Source organism: Polyodon spathula, chromosome 11 (assembly GCF_017654505.1).
Source record: "Polyodon spathula isolate WHYD16114869_AA chromosome 11, ASM1765450v1, whole genome shotgun sequence".
In the NCBI taxonomy this organism is placed as follows: domain Eukaryota; kingdom Metazoa; phylum Chordata; class Actinopteri; order Acipenseriformes; family Polyodontidae; genus Polyodon; species Polyodon spathula.
The window spans coordinates 43,442,683-43,462,570 of record NC_054544.1 but is presented as its reverse complement, the minus strand read 5'-3'; the positions used below and the strand labels follow the sequence as shown (position 1 = coordinate 43,462,570).

At 36.6% G+C, this 19,888-nt stretch overlaps 1 protein-coding gene across 4 annotated transcripts in view; it reads left to right on the top strand.

The window, feature by feature from the left end:
* Nucleotides 1-3,141: 3,141 nt before the first annotated feature.
* The window catches only part of LOC121323010 (pre-mRNA 3' end processing protein WDR33-like), a 62,486-nt gene continuing 45,739 nt past the window's right edge, over nucleotides 3,142-19,888 (top strand). For 2 of the 4 annotated variants that reach the window (XM_041263721.1, XM_041263722.1), the window contains exons 1-6: nucleotides 3,142-3,983; nucleotides 17,026-17,251; nucleotides 17,491-17,559; nucleotides 17,662-17,766; nucleotides 18,042-18,137; nucleotides 18,572-18,723. In XM_041263721.1, the coding sequence (XP_041119655.1) occupies nucleotides 17,048-17,251; nucleotides 17,491-17,559; nucleotides 17,662-17,766; nucleotides 18,042-18,137; nucleotides 18,572-18,723 (626 nt within the window). In that variant the 5' untranslated portion in view covers nucleotides 3,142-3,983; nucleotides 17,026-17,047. The other 2 variants (XM_041263719.1, XM_041263720.1) reach the window with 2 other exon arrangements.

Below are 19,888 nucleotides of genomic sequence, written 5' to 3'. Positions count from 1 at the left end.
CAAATACAAAATGGAGGACATACTTTCTAAAAACAGCAAGCCAGCTTAGGGGGATGGGTCAAAGCCTTGTACGCAGTTTCATATGGACATTTTCTACTTTTTTTTTTTTTTTCCTGAATTATTTTTGCAGGGCATAATAAAAAGGTAACTCACCTCTTTTCCCTGGATCAACAAATGCCATATTTTCTTTCTCCTCTGTATTAATGCTCGGTTGATGCACAGAAACAACCCAGCCTAGCAAATTCCTAACAAACTAGCTCTACCTTTTAATTCCCTGCCACACCCCCATCCTTGCTTATTTTCTATTTAGATACTGAACTGAGAATGTGCATTCATTTGTTTTTTTCTTTGATAAACTATCCTTTTGATAAATGTAATACATTTTATATACATGGAATTGCACATGCTTATTAAAACACATGTTCAGCTTTTTACAGTATCTAGAGCATTATTCACTTCTAATGTTTATGTTCCAGAAGGACGTCCTCGATTGGTAACCCAAATTATATTTTCTTTAGTAGATGATGCTGCTCATCTATAATAGTGCTGCAAAATGTATACTGAATGCAGATTACAACTCCTGTCGTATTTGTTGTGTTTAGTTTATAAGCTGTACACACTGGAAATGCTCCGGGCTACCTTGGACACTTAGATCAGATGATGTGTCTGCTTTTAAAATCCTCAAATTGAGATCTAATATGGGCCAATGTGCCTTTCTACATCTCATGTGTGGAATGAATTGCTGTGGTGGCCAGAAGGGGGTCCCATCTGCAATTTAACCTTCCGAATGAGCCAGCAGAAGGTTTCCTTTGCCAGGATCTGCAGGACCGTGATGCAATCACATTTTAGGCCGCCATCCTGGTAAAGGAGGGCAGCATTTGTGGTCCGGGTTCTGTTACTCTAGTCAGCCATCTCTGAGAGCATCTGTGTAATAGGTAGTGGCATTCGGCTCACTTGAGGGGCATGGTCTCATAACACTAGGTTGGTGAATGAAGCAAGGTGAATGGAATGTGGATTGCAGAATAAACAAAGACACAAAAAGCGTGGATGGACAGACCGAAAGACGTGGTGAAAAAGGAGCACCGTCACAGAGGACCGTACTTGTGGACACTTTTTCGATTGTTATTATTTTTTTGTTTCCCGAGCACTTGCACCAGAATTCACTGCATTTCCCATTGGATTATATATAACTTGTCTTGTAAATAAATTGCACTGTTACTCACAATCTCAGCTTTGGACTGTGTATTGTTTCCACACCCAAACACCTTCACCACCCGACCAGTCAGAATTGCCTTCAAGCATTTAAATGGCCTCTTTTTAAATTACTCATAAATATTTCTTTCAAATTTCACCAGGGTTGCAAATCTTACAAATATTAACTATGACCAAGACCATGTACATTGGAATTCTTTGCTTTCCTGTGTTTCTCTTTCTGTATTTCTGTTTTCAGGATCACTAACCCCACAGCACCTGAACAGGTGTGTCCAGCAATCGACTGCAGGGTCGTGCAACCCAGTCCTGCACACAGCTCTGCACAATGCAAACAAAATAACCTAGTCCGGCATACAGCTCTGCACATTGCAAACACAATAACCCAGTCCTGCACACAGCTCTGCATAATGCAAACACAATAACCCAGTCCTGCACACAGCTCTCTATAATGCAAACATAATAACAGTCTTGCACACAGCTCTGCACAATGCAAACACAATAACAATCCTGCACACAGCTCTGCACAATACAAACACAATAACCCAGTCCTGCACACTGCTCTGCACTATGCAAACACAAAAACAGTCCTGCACACAGCTCTGCACAATGCCAACACAATCTCACAGTTCTGCACACAGCTGTGCACAATGCAAACACAATAACCCAGTCCTGCACACAGCTCTGCACAATGCAAACACAATAACCCAGTCCTGCACACAGCTCTGCACAATGCAAACACAATAACCCAGTCCTGTACACAGCTCTGCACAATGCAAACACAGTAGCAGTCCTGCACATAGCTCTGCATATTGCAAACACAATAACCCAGTCCTGCACACAGCTCTGCACAATGCAAACACAATCACACAGTCCTGCACACAGATCTGCATATTGCAAACACAATAACCCAGTCCTGCACACAGCTCTGCACAATGCAAACACAATCTCACAGTCCTGCACAATGCAAACACAATAACCCAGTCCTGCACACAGCTCTGCACAATGCAAACACAATCACAGTCCTGTACAAAGCTATGCACAATGCAAACACAATAACCCAGTCCTGCACACAGCTGTGCACAATGCAAACACAATAACCCAGTCCTGTCACCAGCTCCACTGTGATAATATGTCATTTCTTGAATAAATACATTTGAACATTTACATTTTAAGTGATTTTGGTACCATGTTTTTTATGTTTGTGCTACAGACAGGTGTCTGATAAACAATCAGTGAATGCTCCATCACAATATTAACCTGAGCATCTTGAAGACTGGGCAGAGGCTTGCCTTTTCCATTTCAAGCTCACACAGTTGGTATTTACTGTAAAGCATGGCATATTTTCATGGGAAGTTAATATAAGTTTTAGACTTTTTTGTGATCTTTGATACTTTTTTTTTATCCATAACTATAGCTATGCACCACCTTGAATTTTAGGATTGAGACATGATATAAAATAAATGATCTAAATGATGTTCACACATACACACACACACACACACACACACACACACACACACATATATATATATATATATATATATATATATATATATATATATGAAATTTAGAATCTTGTTATTTTACATTGTGTAATCAAAGAAACTACTAAATGATATAGCAAATGTCTACAGAAAGCCATAATAGTAGTACAGCATTTAATGTTAGATTTCAAAATGTGCCATTTTTCAATTTGTTTCAGTTTTTTAACTATATGGAAGATTGCAAAGCAGTATGTAATTCAATATGTTAACATACATTATTCAGTAGGTTTCAGTCGAATTTATGAAGCTAAATTACTTTAGTTCATTCTACAAGGTGAAGCAAAACTGTTGGCCATAGCTTTATAAAGCACTCAATAGTGATATATTTACTAATATTAAAAGAAACGAAATAAATTCAGTGACAAAGTTGTTTTCTGTTGGGCCCCTAACAGTGGTTTATTTAACGCAGCTTTACAATATAGTAGCCTACTTTTTATTTTAATAAAATATACATTTTGTATTTAGTATCGGCAGTCTTTAGCATTATTGGTACATATCTTCTTTAACAGGAGTGACCATAACAACATGACAGTGCTATGTTCACACGGAATACGTGTATTGTATTGTTTTTGCAATTACATTGTATTGTTTAATCGATATTAATTACTATACAATATTTGTAAATCTACAAGTTTTTCGTTTTTGTAATACCAGATTATTGCATTATTTTGTGTGGCATCTGTATTGATTTAATACATGTTAAAAATGTCTGCGCGTTACTTCCTGATCTTGTTTATCACATATGTTTAAAGTATATTTATGTCAAATTTATATCACCAATTCCATTTTGACGGGGCATTTTCACCGGCCAGACGATGTGTAATTTCTGCCACCTGCTTTACCAGTACATATTATTTGGACTAAACCTAACAACATGTTTAATTTTGTATTCAACAATATTCGTATATCCTTGGTTAAAGGAATGTCAATTTCTTTCACACTTCTGCTTTCTTCAACCGCATTTTCAGGCCGGACCTGTATAGTCACGTCTTTTGTTGTTATGTGCACGTTGACGTCGTCTTCTCCCGCCGCGTACGCGATGACGCATGTTCTTGCGCAGAGAGATGGAGGCCTTCGGCTGACTGCAAGAAAGACGCGAAAAGAAAGAGACTAGAGAAACTCCCAAAGCAATAGCGGAGAGCTGGCTAGTTCACACCAGGGGCTGTGCACAGTACCAGGGACCGGTCCAGGAGAACCTTCCCGGGGACAGAGTCGCAGATAGAGTGGGTGAGTGAAGGAGGGCCTGTGGTGGAAGAGCCAGACCAGAGCCTGTCGCCATTAGAGAATTACCGCTGTGTCAATAAATGAACACAAGCGCTTCTCTGGGAAAATGTTCGAGAAACGGCATGGGTATTATCTTGAGGAGGACCAGTGAATTGTGTGAAGATATTCACGAGTTCCAATTCTTCTCTTTGTACAGAGTGTATATGCCAGGTACCAGCATTATTTTACTCCCTGACAACGTGATTACAAACACTGGACTGGTGGTGATTCTACTACGCCAGTCACTGAGATTTAAAAAATACTGGTTTGTTTATATTGAAAGAAATCAATGTTGCTTTTCTTGTGGTTTATTTTGCTGTTTACATAATGTAATCATTTAAATAAATGTACCAAGACTACACATTTCATGGTGAAGTAACGTGCATGTAGGCTGATTGTAGTATTGTTAAAATATGTACTTACTGGTGTACGGCCGGTATCGGAATAAAAAGCATGTGTGTGCATATCTGAAAATCAAGGTTGTACTAAAATGGTAAATTTGTACCGTCCTTTCTGGAGTACTGATACAGAGCACTCCTTCACTGGTCCTTTCTTATTGTGTAAAAGAGCGGTCTGTTCATTACAGACCGGATGTGATTCCTAGTTAAAAACCGAACCTGCTGTACTGCAGTGTAATAACTGAATTTTATGACACTTTAATGCATTTCTGGTTTTACTATGAGTTTAATAACACACCTGAGCTTGTTACCTATAGGGTGTAGCAAGTCAAGCTCATAGTAAAACTTCTGCAGTATGAGTCTTATTTCTATCCCTGCCAAAGCAATTCACTATGATGGGGAGAAATTTGAACTCGGTTTATAAGAAAATGCAGGTGTCCATTCCTTGCGTGCTTGATCCTCATTTCATGATGCAATGTGATCTTGCCTGGTGTACATTTAAAATGTGTGAGGAACAGACAACAATATTACAGACTCCTATCTGAAATAACTTTGTGTGCTCCAATTTTATTTCATCCAGCCTCCACGTGTTTTCTTTAAATCCATTGATGTAATTGAAGAATGCTTAGAATGGCCTATTAAAACATTAGACTACTTGAATCTATTTTGTATATAACTTCACGTTATACATTAAAATGCCACATGCTTTATTTTCATTGTAACAGCTAATTCTAATATCTGATGCATCCTGTCAAACACTTAAAATATTGTCATCATCACTGGTTTATACAAATTGATGATAAATAAAATCAGTAAATAAAATTGAACTGTTTAATCCACACAATTTTATTTTTTAAATCTAGCAGCTTCACTTTTTGGACTGATCGCAAACAATAAAAAATATAAATAATAAAAAATGTAGATCAGTAAAGCACCCTGCTAAAAGGGTCAAGGAAAATGTGATAATGTTAAAGACTTTATAGATGCCAGGCTTTGTTTCACCGTTTCCCAATGCAATCATATTTCTTAATTAAAATAGAGAAAATGTCATGTATAAAGGATGGGATACTGGGGGGAGAGGGGTCTACAAAGCTTTAAAATTATGCCATGCCTTTTTTTATGTAAATCAATAATATCTATGTGTGTGTGTTGTAACTTTAAAAAAAAAAAATAGTAATTGGAATGAAGTTATTTTTGTGTACCCTGACAGTGTGCTAGAAAGTGAGTTTTTCAGTCTATAATCTTACCCCATCATCAGTATCAGCAGGTACTCCCAATTAGTGTGTGTTTATACCTGTCTGGCTGACTTACTTTTTCTCTTTCAGGGATGGAAAAGAGACTCCCATTGCATAGCAGTTTAATTCATTTCCTGTTTTAGAAAGTTTAGTAATACACAATGTCCAGGTGTTAGTGGTTTAAGACTGTTGCACACTGAAGTCTTAATCTGTGGTTATGAAATCTTAGTAAAATACAGATTCATAGTTTTTCAATAAAACACTTTGCTTTTTAATTCCCCTTTTTATCCCCAGCTTGTCCAAATGTCACAAACTTCTTTGGCACAAATAATGGAATGTGTCATCATCTCCGGGTTTATGCAGGCTGTTTGTCTTTCCAGCGATCTTTACCACAGGTTCTTAAGTGTATCATAATCTTAGATAGTCTGACTCTGGCCCACTCTGTAGTACACATTTTTATTTTATATATCTAGACGGCCGCTTATCTAGTTGTGCTGAAACATAAAAAGCAAATTCTTTAGCTCAGGTGAAGAATCAGGTTATATGGAGGCAACATTTGTCTGCATCTTTCCATATATCTGGGGAGTCATTTTTTTTCCTCAGTGGCTGTAGGGGATATAGTGAAGGCAGTCAGTTAGCAAATGTCACCATCAGATTTTACCATATCTGGAGAACCGCTTATCCAGTTGTCATTAAGCTTGGTATTAACATTGCATAGCTTTCTATCTGTATGTCGCACTTACATTTTTGTGCATATTTATAGAAAATTATTACTTGTGATTAAATATTTAATTGATAATTTGTTATATACTGTACATATGTTGCTATTTTGAATATGTAGGCGTGGAAGGGAAGTATGTCACCTACGTGTGTTAAACTGTTCTCATTCATTCATATTGAGGCTGTGGGGTAGCCTAGGTTTGTACCCTTAAACAAATAACCAAACTTTTTTGGAAACATAGACAATTGGTTTGCTTACTTTGTCTGGCTATTCAAATGTGCATCTTTGTCATCTGTTGTGTGCATTTTCTTTCTTGCTTATGATCTCAAAGTGCAGTTTGATTTGAAGTGTAATTTGAATGTGTTTTCATTCAAATGTTCACCTGTTGCTGTACTATTGCTCCCAATATAAATTTGTATTTTTTTTTTCCAACTTTGTTTTTCAAATATTTTGTATGTATGGGCAGTTACAAAAATTTAGCAACTTCAGTCAATTTCAAAATCATTCTAATAACACACGTGGTGAGTAAAATTAACTGTAGTTTACACACACAGGGCTCTAAATTGGCAAAAAAAGGCAAGGGTTCAATATATTTGTAGAAGACACCAAGGCCAAAGTGTAGGGGGTTCTGTAATTTTGCTTCGGATTCATATATAAAGCTAATAGCCACAGAAAGAAACATGTAGTTTAACTTAATAACAATTTAATTGTTAAGAAAATGCAGGGTTTTTTTTTTTAGGAGGGGAAAAACTGCCTCTGCGTTTATTTATTATATGAACTGTGGCTACTGGCCCAAGGCAGGTTTATTTTATTGTTTTAATTATTCAGTTTCTGTGCAAATTGCGTTTTGATTAAAAGAGAAGTAAAATTAATTTTAATAGCAACAACTCTAGTATCTGATTCACAAAGAGCAGGAAGGATACTGTATCACAATAAAACGTTTTGTATTTGTTCCCATTTTGATAAACACAAGGATCAAGCAAGACTTGACATCAATTCATGTTTAAAGCTAGATATAATTACGGTGGCCCAAAAGTGCAAGTCAGTGTCATCTTAAAAAGTTCAGGCAAATCTACAAAGATGCATGTCGAATTCACAGAAAAGTGTGCCGAATACAGAAAAGCGTACAACAGAAATAAAATGGGGCAGCATTTTTATTTCCATCACCTCTTTTTATTTGTCATGCTTTTCTGTGTTCGCCGCCCTTTTAATTTTTATTTCTGTTGTACTCTCTTCTGTATTCGTCACCCTTCACTTTAAGATGACACTGACTTGCACTTTTGGGCCAGCGTATATAATGCAAGGATGAGGTAATAAAAATAAATACATTTTAAAAAAGCATTTTGTTTTGACCAGTAGTGCTACAGAAAGGTAAAATGTAAAAACAAAAAAAAAAAAAAAAAAAAAAAAAGGGGGTAGTAAATATAATTACTTACTGTACACTGAAAGATACCCTAAATGTATTGTAATAACCAGCACCCCCTTCCCCCCTGTAGCAGCTGCTTTTTTACACTCTGTGCCTCTGCATGATGACAATTTCACTTTTCGGAGGAACACAGCTGTCCGCACCAAGAGACGTGCACCTAGAGGCGGTGAGATCCTTGACCAGGAAATTAAAATCTCCTTACCGGCAATGTGGCCAATTGCATTGGAGACTGCGAGGACGTAGCTCCCTACGCTGAAGGCATTGGCTTTTACCGCTACGCCATGGGACCGTTTTGTTCAATTGTAATAGCGTTTATCAGGGCTTCTCTGGGGACCCCTTGTGTCTGTTTTTGTTCCAGCTGAGCTATCAATTGCTTAAACGCTTAAATTAACTGAATTTTCTTAGACATTTTTACTTGTTTTTAGCTCTTAAACAGTTGCAGATTAAGTTAGCTGTAACATTTTATAAGCAATTTGAACATTGCAACTTTGTAGGAGCTGAGAACAAGTAAAAATGTCTAATTAAGCAAGTTAACACTTCATTTAAGGGTCTTGTTAAGTAATTGAGAGCTCAGTTGGAACAAAAACTAGCAGACACAGGGGGTCCCCAGGACCTGGTTTGAGAAGCCCTGGTGCAATTTCTACACAGTTGAACATGAGCTAACCTTAGAAATGTTGCTCCCATTTGTTAGACAAAATGCAGAGGCGCTGTGTTGCATTTATGGATAAACTGAAAAAAACACTTGCCTTTTATCTTAAGATAGACAATAATGATAATAAACACTAATACTATGTTAAAGTATTTCCTACTTTTTTGGTTTTGTTGTGGTAAAAATACGGACATTTAAAGTAAGGGGATAATGGCAATTCAATCATATTTAAGTTTTTAATCCTGAATGAAAACCAACTGTAAATATATTTAAATATTGCTAAACTACTGGCCTGAATTACACTTTTGCAAAAATTGTTGCAGATTGTGAAGGCCTACTTATATATAAAATGTGTGTGTTGTGTATATACACACTATAAATGTGGGTACAGTGTGTTTATATAATCAGAATAATAATAATCATTTTATTGCGCTGACGGCTCCTATTTTGAATTTGCAGCTGAGGCGGTTTTATGTTTGCATTGTTCATTAAACTGGGACTTGAGACCAAATATAGCTGCTACATTAAGATAATGTCACTTCTGTTTTCCATGATGGTTAGTACTGTAAGATGTTGTCATTTTATATTTGGTACAACAATTTATTATTCTGTCGAGTAAAATTAAGTTCCATTGTTTTAACCATAATAAGAATAAAGATGTCCACAGACGTTAAGATGGTGTTTTCACCTTCAGTATATGGCTGTTTTCGATGATTCTCTTGAAGTTTGATAGCAGTTTATTCTCTTCAACCAGGGTACCATATGCAGTGCTCTCACCCATATGCAAATAAACATTCTAGAGGTGAATAGTACATTTTGCAGGCAGTAAAACCAATTCTTCCCAGTTATGTATTGTAGGTATCCATGATTACTGAACTGTACAAATGTTCTACCAGTCTGTGTTTTTCCTTGTTTCTTTCACCTGACTGTCCAACTTGCTGTAAATGCTTTTTTAAATTTTAGGGTGGGATGTCATAAAAACATAACATTTACCAACACCTTCCATAAGAGGGAGCTTAAAGCTCACTGAAGACTCTTTGATCAATAGTCTGCTTGAATTTCTTGGATTTACAGATGTAAATTACTCTCATCACATATCATTCATGTTTGTTTTCCAGTTCTGTCTTGCCTCTGTTCATCACATCCTTGAAACTTGTGAACTATACTTTTAAAAACTTTTTGGCTCGCCAAGATACAGAGCCACATGCAGCATTCTAGAAAACTAATGCAACATGCCTATTTAGGAAGAGGCTGTGGCATTTTATATCATCAATAGTCATTAATCTTGCCAAAAGTTTAAAGCAGACCTCTGTCATATTGAAGTAGTTATGGCTTTTCTATATGCTCAGACAGTCCAAAACAATGCAATTATCTGCAGTAGTCTCAAACGGGATGAAGGTGTGACACATTGAATTAAGTGACATAGTGTCCTGGTCTCTGTGCCTGCTTAAGCATTTTGTGTTGGTCTTCATAAGCAAGGCTTGTGGATATGAAATTTGGTTTGTCATTGCCTTTTAAAAATGGTTTCAGTGTATAAACAATAGAACCAAAACAGAATTTACACCAAACCATATGAATGACAAGTGGATAAGAAAACTCTCTTAGCATTTATAAACAATTTTACCTTTTAATAAAATGGAGCATTTTAGTTTTTTTGTAATACCTGCCTGCTTTTGATATTTAACTTCAGGTATTAACTGTTCCTTTTTATGGTTGTGCAGTTGAAACTATTAGAGTGGAGAAATTGATTCTCAACCTTGGGTACTATAAAAACTATTGTCATGGATGTATTTTTAATGGTAGTCCTAGATTTGTTAATAATATTACTACTATTGTATTTGATTGTACTGGCAGGGGGTTGAGGCTACTATATTTCTCATGTTTTTAATGCCATGGTCTTGGCAAACCAAAAAATAATTAAAAGTTTTTATTCAGAAATGCATTTAAACATAATTACTGCATCAATATATTTGGAGAACTGCTTATCTTTGGTATTGTAATTTAGCTGACTTTGTTGATTTATAATGAAACCTGGGATTGTCAGTTTCCGCAATTTTGTATTGAACTTTACCAACTCTCTTCCTCCTTAACAGTCTTTCATTGTTGCGCGAACAATGTTGAATGAGCTTCGCTGCTTTACCTTGCAATCTAGCTATTGACACCTGGACTCAATGATTTGCCACATTGCAAGCATAATTTAAAAATAAACAAAGCAACAAAAATAAGATCAAAAGCACAAAACCCCAAAAATTGATTTTCACATATCTGGTGGACCCCTGAAACCAGTTAATTTGGGTATGACATGTTCTAATGAAGTTAACAAGTTGAATATGTTGTGTTGTGGTTTATATATTAAATAAAATGTTTCAAAATAAAATGCTTTTCATTTTAAGTATGTAATGTTTATTAAAGTGCAATATGAATAATACAGTACAAATGTACGATATCTGGGTCAAATGCTTTGACGTAGCATCTATTCTCTCAGTAGTTCCATTTACAGGTGGTGTCCAGCAGGGAACATTAACTGTTTCAGTGCCACATTGATGATACAGATCACGTGCTTTTAGGCAGTTTCCATTCCAGGTGTTGGTGTGTGTCTTTGCTGCAGATTACTGATGATCTAGAGCAAGGCTTCCCAAAGTGCGGTCCGCGAGGACGTTTGGTGTGGCCTCCAAAGCCCACCCCCACCCCCCCAACCCCCTTTTCACATTTTCTGATTTTTTGTACAAAATTGTGCATGTAATTTGAGGGAAAATAATAATACACAGCAATCCAAAGTTCATAAAAGTTCTTTAACATACATTTTTTTAGATGTTTTGGATCAAATCTGGACCCTCTCAAGCCAATTTTATTACATTGTTACGGTCATATGTGCACTGTCCCTTTAAAAATAAACAAATAAATAACGCCTATAGTGCACAGTAGATTTGCCATGCTGAAGGAAAGACAGAACCTCCTAAGGGAAAAAAAAGTGCTTCTATTTTTCTTAATTTATTATTTTGTTGTCTCCTAATGCATTCCACTGGGGAAGATGCTCAAAGACTGTGATATCAAGACGTGAAGGTACAGTCCAAACAATGTTAGATTACTTTATGCAGCTAAAATGCTAGCTTCTGTGATATTAACAGAGCGACTGCAAGAAACGTTACGGTTCAGTTTTCAGGCACTTTTTCTGTTGTAGATTTTATTTTAAGAGCAAAACTGTATTCAGCTTCAACTACATTGGGAAAATGTTATTTGTACAGTATTGTAGTTTTGGTGTTCAGCTTGGATCTTTTGTTAGGGAAGGTACTACTGTAACAGTACCCGGCTACAGTTAAAAATTGTTACTGTAACATTTCTTTTTTGTACAGTGTTTCTGAATAAGACTGCAGTTAGGCTACATTATAGTAGCTAGTAGGATGTTACGTAGCAATCGTATGTAATTGCATGAAAAGCGCCAATGTAATGGCAGGTAATTTATGAATAATTAATGCTGCACTTTAAATAGAAATGTGTGATTATTTCGTTGTATTCAGAAATAAAAAATAAATAAACATCAAGGTAAAATACAGTAACGTCTGTTTTATTTCTACACATTTACTACGGAAATAGCTCTAAATGTCCACACCATGGGACAATTTAATTTGAACTTTGCACAGCTCAAACTATTTGTATGGTCCCCAGAGATTTGAATCAAGCGGAGTTCACTACATACATTCAGCCCTTAGTGAAGTGGTTAGTTGTAAAAGTCAAGATGCATTCTGTCTCATTACTGAAGAATGACCCACAAAATAGTTTCATTGATCTAGTTTGAAGAGTATCTGTTTCAGTATTATCTTCTTTAGTTGTTGTGACCAGGACAATGTAAAATGTGACGGCATGATATTTGTGCTCAAAACTAAGCCTGTTGTGGCACCAAGACAAAGGATAAAGTACAAATACATTTCAAAGCTGCTGGTGTTGCAGTGGTATTAATATTCATTAATAATTTATGATTTGGGGCATTTCGTTTTCACGAGTGGTACTTTTTCATGTGCGGCCCCCCATCCCATGCAACCTTCGGAAACTGGCCCTCCATCACCAAAACTTTGGGAACCCCTGATCTAGAGAAACCACTTGAACTGATTGGATTGTCTTGCATGTGCTCCGCATCTATAACAGATTATACTGTATCTGGCTTTTCTATCTCTTCAGTTGGTATTTTTAGGACTTCAGTACTGGTTTGTTAAATCTGTAGGTGTTTCATTTGACTTTGAGAACACTATTAAATGTGGTATGCTGAAGTGTTATGGTGACCTGGTAGGCTTGGGTTTTGGTTTGAGATCCCTAAATGCTCCCATGCAGAAGGGTTCTGTTGCTTTTAATTATTGTCAGTTTATTTCAGTTTCTATGTTAGATCTGTGCTCCCCTGAAAAGGCGGAGTTCAGTATCTGTTTGGCAGTTAGCTATGTAAGTTCTCAAGGGTTGGAACAGAACACATTTTATAGATTTCTTGGTGAAGATTAGTATTGGGATTAGATGGAAGATGTGTTTATATATTGGTTCTTATTGGCAGCATGAGGCCACAGACATTAAAATCAATAGGATGATGGAAGTTGACCAATCCTAACATTGCTGACACTGATAAAAAAATAATCTTATAACCAATACCCCAAAAATGTTACACTTTTTTTAATTAAAAACTTAATTTCACTGAATTAGGATCTAATCTGAAATAATTTTTTTGCGTATACAGTACTTAACCAAAGTACAATATCAAATTACAATCTGAGCCATAGATACTGAGAAACTTACCATTTTGACTGAGAGGGTAAATTATCAGTGAGAAACCTGCGGCCACACGTTAACCCTTTCAATATATTTTTGTTGTGTTATACAATTTTTTTGAAACAATATTCCAACACAAGTATCTCAACAATTTCACAATTTACTTTAAATTTAAACAGGACATTTATTGTGTCTCTGCCTCTGATTCACTATGTAACACAATTTTTGTTCCTGGGTAGTAAGTGTTATTTCCTAATTGCTTATGCCTCAAAAGTATAGAACATGGCTATTATTCCCCACAAACTTTGTTTTTGTGACCAGGACAGTGATATTTCAAAATATCACAATTTCCAATGGGAAAACGGGCAAATGTGTGTCTTTTCGTTCACATAAATCAGAAAAAAAAAACATATGAATTTAACATGTATTTATACTAAAGTAATACAAAGATAACTACAAAAGATTTAGAAGTGAGTTGTTTTTCGAGATTTACAATTATACTGTATTTACAGTATAATTGTAAATCTCAAAAACTACTCGCTTCTAAATCTTTTGTAGTCATCTTTGTATTACTTTAGTATAAATACATGTTAATTTGGATTCATAGACTGCATGCTTAACTGGTGGCCTGCATAAAAATTGCTTTACAGTACTGCATAAAACACTGGCATCTGAACTGCCTTGTAACCATCTTTAGGGCTACTAATTGTTCCATTCTTGAATTACAAATTCAGTTTTTCAAAAATGGCCAATTCCATTTATTCTCACTTTTTATTAACATATTAAGTAAATATGAAGATAAATATAATGTTGCTAGTTATAAGTAAACTTAGTAAATATTACCACAATTCTTTTACTCTTATTGTTGTAATAGATAGTAAAGCACCTGAAGACACTTCAAACCTGTCATAATGTTTATAGACATCACTTGATGCATTGCTGGCATTAAAATAAGCAGGAAAACCTAAGAATTACAAGTTTAGAAAACCAAATGTCCAGAACAGTTGTGAGAATCATATTTACAGTCTTCTGCTAACACAGTAGTTCAGTCTACAAATAAAGATGTTTTGAAAAGACCTGTTCAGCTTATTGCTGGCATTTACAATAACAAAAAATGAGTGTTTAGTAACAGTCCAGCAATGTCATGTGAGAGTAATCTTATGTACAGTACAAATTAAGTTTTGTGTTTTACTGACATTATAATGATAACCAGGATAAAATATGAAATGCTGACAAAGGCATGTTGACTGACTCGTTGCTCTAAAACAGGTTTGCTGCTATGTATTACCCGATTTCCTAATTCTGGAGTGTTATTTGCAAGATTTAAAGAGAGCCGTGTTTCCAGACAGAATGTCTTTATGAAACCAACGGTGTGTAGTGTAGAGACATCCTTTACACAGTAAAGTGATCAATTCTTTTAAGGATTGTATAGCTAGAAAAATAGTTTTTAGCTCATTTCTTCGTCATCACAAAATATAATTCAATTAAGAAACGGCTAATAGTTTTAAAATTCCTAATTATGGCTTCAAAAGGCAGGTAGCATAGAAATAAATAAAATAAACAATAATGAAATACGCAATTAATTTAGCTTACTTCGAGAAAGCTCCGCCTTGAGCGCAGTACCTTAGGTCTTAGGTTTTCAGCATAGAATGCAGTGCTTTGACATTGTTGCCATCTTATTTGCTTTCTTATTTTCTACATGTTTACGACTGGCATTATTATATTTAATGGTATTGACTCGTACATGATCATGCGAATTACAGCAAAACTTTAAGAATACTGTCACACCGTCCTCATAGATAATCTGATTTCTTTTAGCTCTGTCTTACTTTTTTTTTTTTGTTCGTTGGTGCAGCCGCCATGTTGATTTTCATGGGAGTAAAATCACGTGATGATTAAACTCACAAAAATAAATATATAATGGACATGGTATGTCGTCTTCAGTTACTATACACTTAAATGTGTATTTGACTAATGTACTGATTTACATTTTTACCAGTTTCAAAATGCTTTATTTCTGAAATGGTTGTTTTTTAAAAGGGAAATAAAACAAAAACTGTCAAAGTGTGAGTATTGTGATTTTTATGTATGTTTACCAGAGTATTTATACTTCTAAATAATGCAGGAAGGTTGTGCTTCACTGATTTTAAAGATTTTGATTAAAGTTAAAAACTGTAACGTTCACGAGCAGCACTCTGTAGAGGCAGAGTCGCCGGACGCCTGCTTTGCCCACCCTGTAGATTCGCTGGTGCCCGAGCGAGCTCTGCACTAATGTGACGTGCATTTTTACACAGGGACATCGGAGAATTGGCTGCAAGACAGCCACAAATGTGCTTATGTTAATGCTTTGTAAGAATGGTCTCAAAATATTGTTTACCTCGAAAAAATCAAATAGTATCAAGACTACTTGTCAACCACAAGGTCAATGGTTTTTGTAAGTTCAGTTAAAATTAGTCTCCGGTGAAATGCCCAGTAACTCATTTTTGTTGGATCCTCTGAAGTGTGTGCATGTGCTCCCAATTTGAAAAATAGAAAAACGGTGCTGGTTTGAAAGCTACTTAAAATTCTCAAAAAACACGGATTTGTGTGTTTTATTGTACTATATTTTTATACTAAGAATATGCATCCTGTGACTGGCCATAAATGCGGGTTTAAAGCTGCTTTATATATCGGTCAGTCCAGAGGCCCGAGGTTTGGAGTAAACAACTAACCTTGCCTTTCAGATTTTATATATATATTTATTAGCATAAGTGCTACATATTTTAGTCATGTAATGTCATAAACTATTTATCTGCTTTGCTTGTTTTTTTCTCACAACTTTGTTCCAGAACGCTGTGTTTTTATTTATTTATTATTTTTTTTTTTTCTAATGAGATCAAAATGCGGTAGGTCTAGGAAAAAAGACATTCAGAATGTAGTGTAAAATTTCATTATCCAGAACTGTCAGCAGATGGCCTTTAAAAGTAAATGCAAAAACAAAATTGCACTAATATAGTTCTTACATTGGAGACAAATAAAAGGTAACTGTGCATTCTGTGTAATTTGTAATTACTGGATAAAACGGGGAGGGTGATGTGGTACTAGACGGCACATGTGGTGATTTGAAGTTCTGCGCAGGAGATGACCTCAATCGAAAGGAATAGAAAAAAATATGCAGGATAAAAAGTAAAAAAAATAACCAAACTACAAAAGACTTTTTACCTGCTAGATGCTTTCAAAACAAGTCAAATTTGGCTGGAAATCCACCAATCTGGCAGCACTGATCAAGGGGGAGTAGCCTAAAAGTCACTAGCGAAATGCATGCATTACCTATTAAATGTTACCTCTAATTTAGTATACAAATAAAATGTGAATTTGTATAATTTAGTTTTAGAATAATCAATATTTAAGTTGATTTTCCAGTACTTGAAGATGTAGGACTACACCGCTGTGTGTAAGGTTGGTGGTACCGGCAGCATATTTTACTTCAGCCTTTCATAAACAACATACTGCAATGTTTGATGCTATACAGCCATCCTTATTAATTTTTTTTTTTTTTATCAGGAAATGATTCCACACATGACATTGCTTTGCAGATTTTAAGTAGCTCAATCTGTGCTACTGCCATGTTTTCTTTTGTGTGAACACAGCTCACATTGCAAGTTCTCACGGAAAGTGATTGTCATGAGATAATAGCCAACATTTTCCAGTCGACGTTTCACTGAATCAGTTTAACCAGAAATACAAGTATTGGTTGTCAAATACCGGTTATTGTTACCGCGAACCCCTAATAGTGGCACCATGTGGCTCTTTGTAGAATTATCTCTCTCTTTCTCTCTCTCCCCCCAGGTGTGCTGACCACAGTGTCACCATGGCGACGGATATCACCTCCCCACCCCGGTTCTTCCACATGCCGCGGTTCCAGCACCAGGCTCCACGGCAGCTCTTCTATAAGCGGCCCGACTTTGCCCAGCAGCAGGCCATGCAGCAGCTCACCTTTGATGGGAAGCGCATGAGAAAGGCAGTGAATCGCAAAACCATTGACTACAATCCTTCTGTCATTCGCCACATCGAGGTATGCACCTGGCAGCTCAGGAGAACAGACCCCTAATTCTAAATCGGATGTGTCACATATGCACATGTTAAAGGATGACTGGCTATGTACTGTCCTGTTCCCGGGTGCTAAGTGCAAGAAATTCATAGCAATGTTAAACTGTTGCAGATACAGGTTGAGTTGCTTTGAATGTTCTTGGACTAATGTGTGGTGGTGGTTGTTTGTTTTTATTTATTTAATATATCTCCCTCCCTCCCCAGAATCGTCTGTGGCAGAGAGACTATCGAGATCTCAGAGTCATCCAGCCTGATGCTGGCTATTACAATGATGTAAGTAAGAGCCTTCTGAGGCAAGTTGCACTGTGTGTTAGTTCATTAAAGTTGTGTTTTAGTGTGTTTCTCTGTTGCTGATGAGTGTATCCTCTCCCACAGCTTGTTCCTCCAGTGGGAATGCTAAAAAACCCCATGAATGCAGTCACGACCAAGTTTGTCAGAACTTCTACCAACAAAGTCAAGTGCCCTGTTTTTGTCGTCCGGGTGAGTCATTAAAGCCACAGCTGGAGAGTTTTTTTGATGGTAAAGATCTTTTTCATAAAACCGTAATTCTGGTTAAATTTGGTCAGTGTAACAGAAAACAAATGTAAAAATGAGGTGTGGTTTCTGAGCCCATCCAACTACTGAATCTATAAAGTGCTGCATATTTCGTTACTACGCAGTGATACCAAAGCTGCTTGCAAGTGGACAATGTAAATGCACAAGAGGAAAATGACAAAATAAAAAGACTGAAAACCGCTTCTTTCTTTCCATGGCAGTGGACCCCCGAAGGCAGGCGCCTTGTTACTGGGGCCTCCAGTGGAGAGTTCACGCTATGGAATGGACTTACCTTCAACTTTGAAACCATCCTACAGGTAACATTGCTTTTCTTGGGTTTATTTCTATTCAATGTCAATTTTATTTGAAATTGGTCATTGCTGTAACTGAAAGTTTTATCGCAAGGAATAAATTGATTGTTGGAAGTGGTGAGAATTTCACACAAAACTACTTATAAACTGTAGTAAATATATGTAATTTGCAAATAGTGTTTTAAGAATAAACCATACATTTTCAGTTTTAATGTTAAGTGGTGCAGTAAATTATTCTCTTTTACACTCCAATAAAGATTTGCAATAAATAAGTTATTTGCAAGCTGTCACCAATAAGTCTCTCTCTCTCTTTTTCTCTTCTATGTATGTATGGGCCACTCATGCTTCGAGTCTGTTAGTTGATTTTCTGAATAATTGACCTGTGAGTCTTCAGGACTGATCTTTAATTGCCATGTCTGTCCCGTGCCCCCTCCCCCCAGGCCCACGACAGCCCTGTGCGAGCCATGACCTGGTCCCATAATGACATGTGGATGCTGACAGCGGACCATGGTGGCTATGTGAAGTACTGGCAGTCCAACATGAACAACGTCAAGATGTTCCAGGCGCACAAGGAGGCGATTAGAGAGGCCAGGTTTATACACAATCTACCATTTTCTGTAGTTTATCACAGCCTGGTTTTATTGTTATCGTATTCTATAATGTGCAGAAGCCTACAGGGGCTGAATTCTGCTTATGTGGGAGTGTCTTTACACCTGCTTTACACCTTCTGTTTGGTTGTTTCCACCTTCTCACAATGTTGCTGTGTTTTGTCCCATATGTTTTTTTTTTAGCTAGAGGTGTATGTATATGCAGTTTGACACTGCATTGATATTTCTCTTGATTTTGATGATCATGTATATTTGCTTATTTTTTATATACATATTTATCTATATAACCACTGTGTATGGCAAGGTTTCAGACTTTTCCAAATAAAGTATTTTTATTAAATATTTATATCCATTAACCAGAAACTTTGAATAAATACAGACGCAGAAATAAATAACTATTTACTGAGAGAACTCCCTTAAATAAAGCCGTTTCCAGATCACTCTGAGGGACGGTGCTGTATATCAACAACAAGGGAAATCTCTATACCTGGAGAGGTGTCGTTCTCCTGTGTGTTACTGCAGGTACAACCTGGCACATCGTCGCTGAACTGTTCTCAGGGTCCTGAAAACCTGTTAGTGCCCTATAGAGCTGCCCAAAGGCCAAGTAGCATTTAGCATACTGTTTTTTATACAGTGCCTATAGAAAGTCTACACCCCTTTGAACTTGTTTCACATTTAGCTGTGTCAGTGCCTCAGAGTTTCATGCATTTAAATGAGCTTTTTTTTCCCCACTTTTTACGCACCATACTCCACACAAAATGCTATTAAAAATACAAAACTGAAAGATCATAATTGGATAAGTCTCCACCCCCCTGAGTTAGTACTTGGTGGAAGCACCTTTAGCAGCAATTACAGCTGTGAGTCTGTTGGGATAGGTCTCGATCAACTTTGCACAACTGTTCAAGCTCTGTCAAGTTACTTGGGGAGCATTGATGGACAGCAATCTTCAAGTCGTGTCACAAATTTGATTAGATTTAGGACGGGGCTCTGACTGGGCCACTCATGGACATTTACCTTTTTTATTCCTTAGCCACTCCAGTGTAGCTTTGGCTGTGTGCTTTGAGTCATTGCTATGCTGAAAGGTGAACTTGCATCCCAGTTTCAGCTTTCTTGCAGAGGGCAGCAGATTTTCCTCAAGGACTTCGCTGT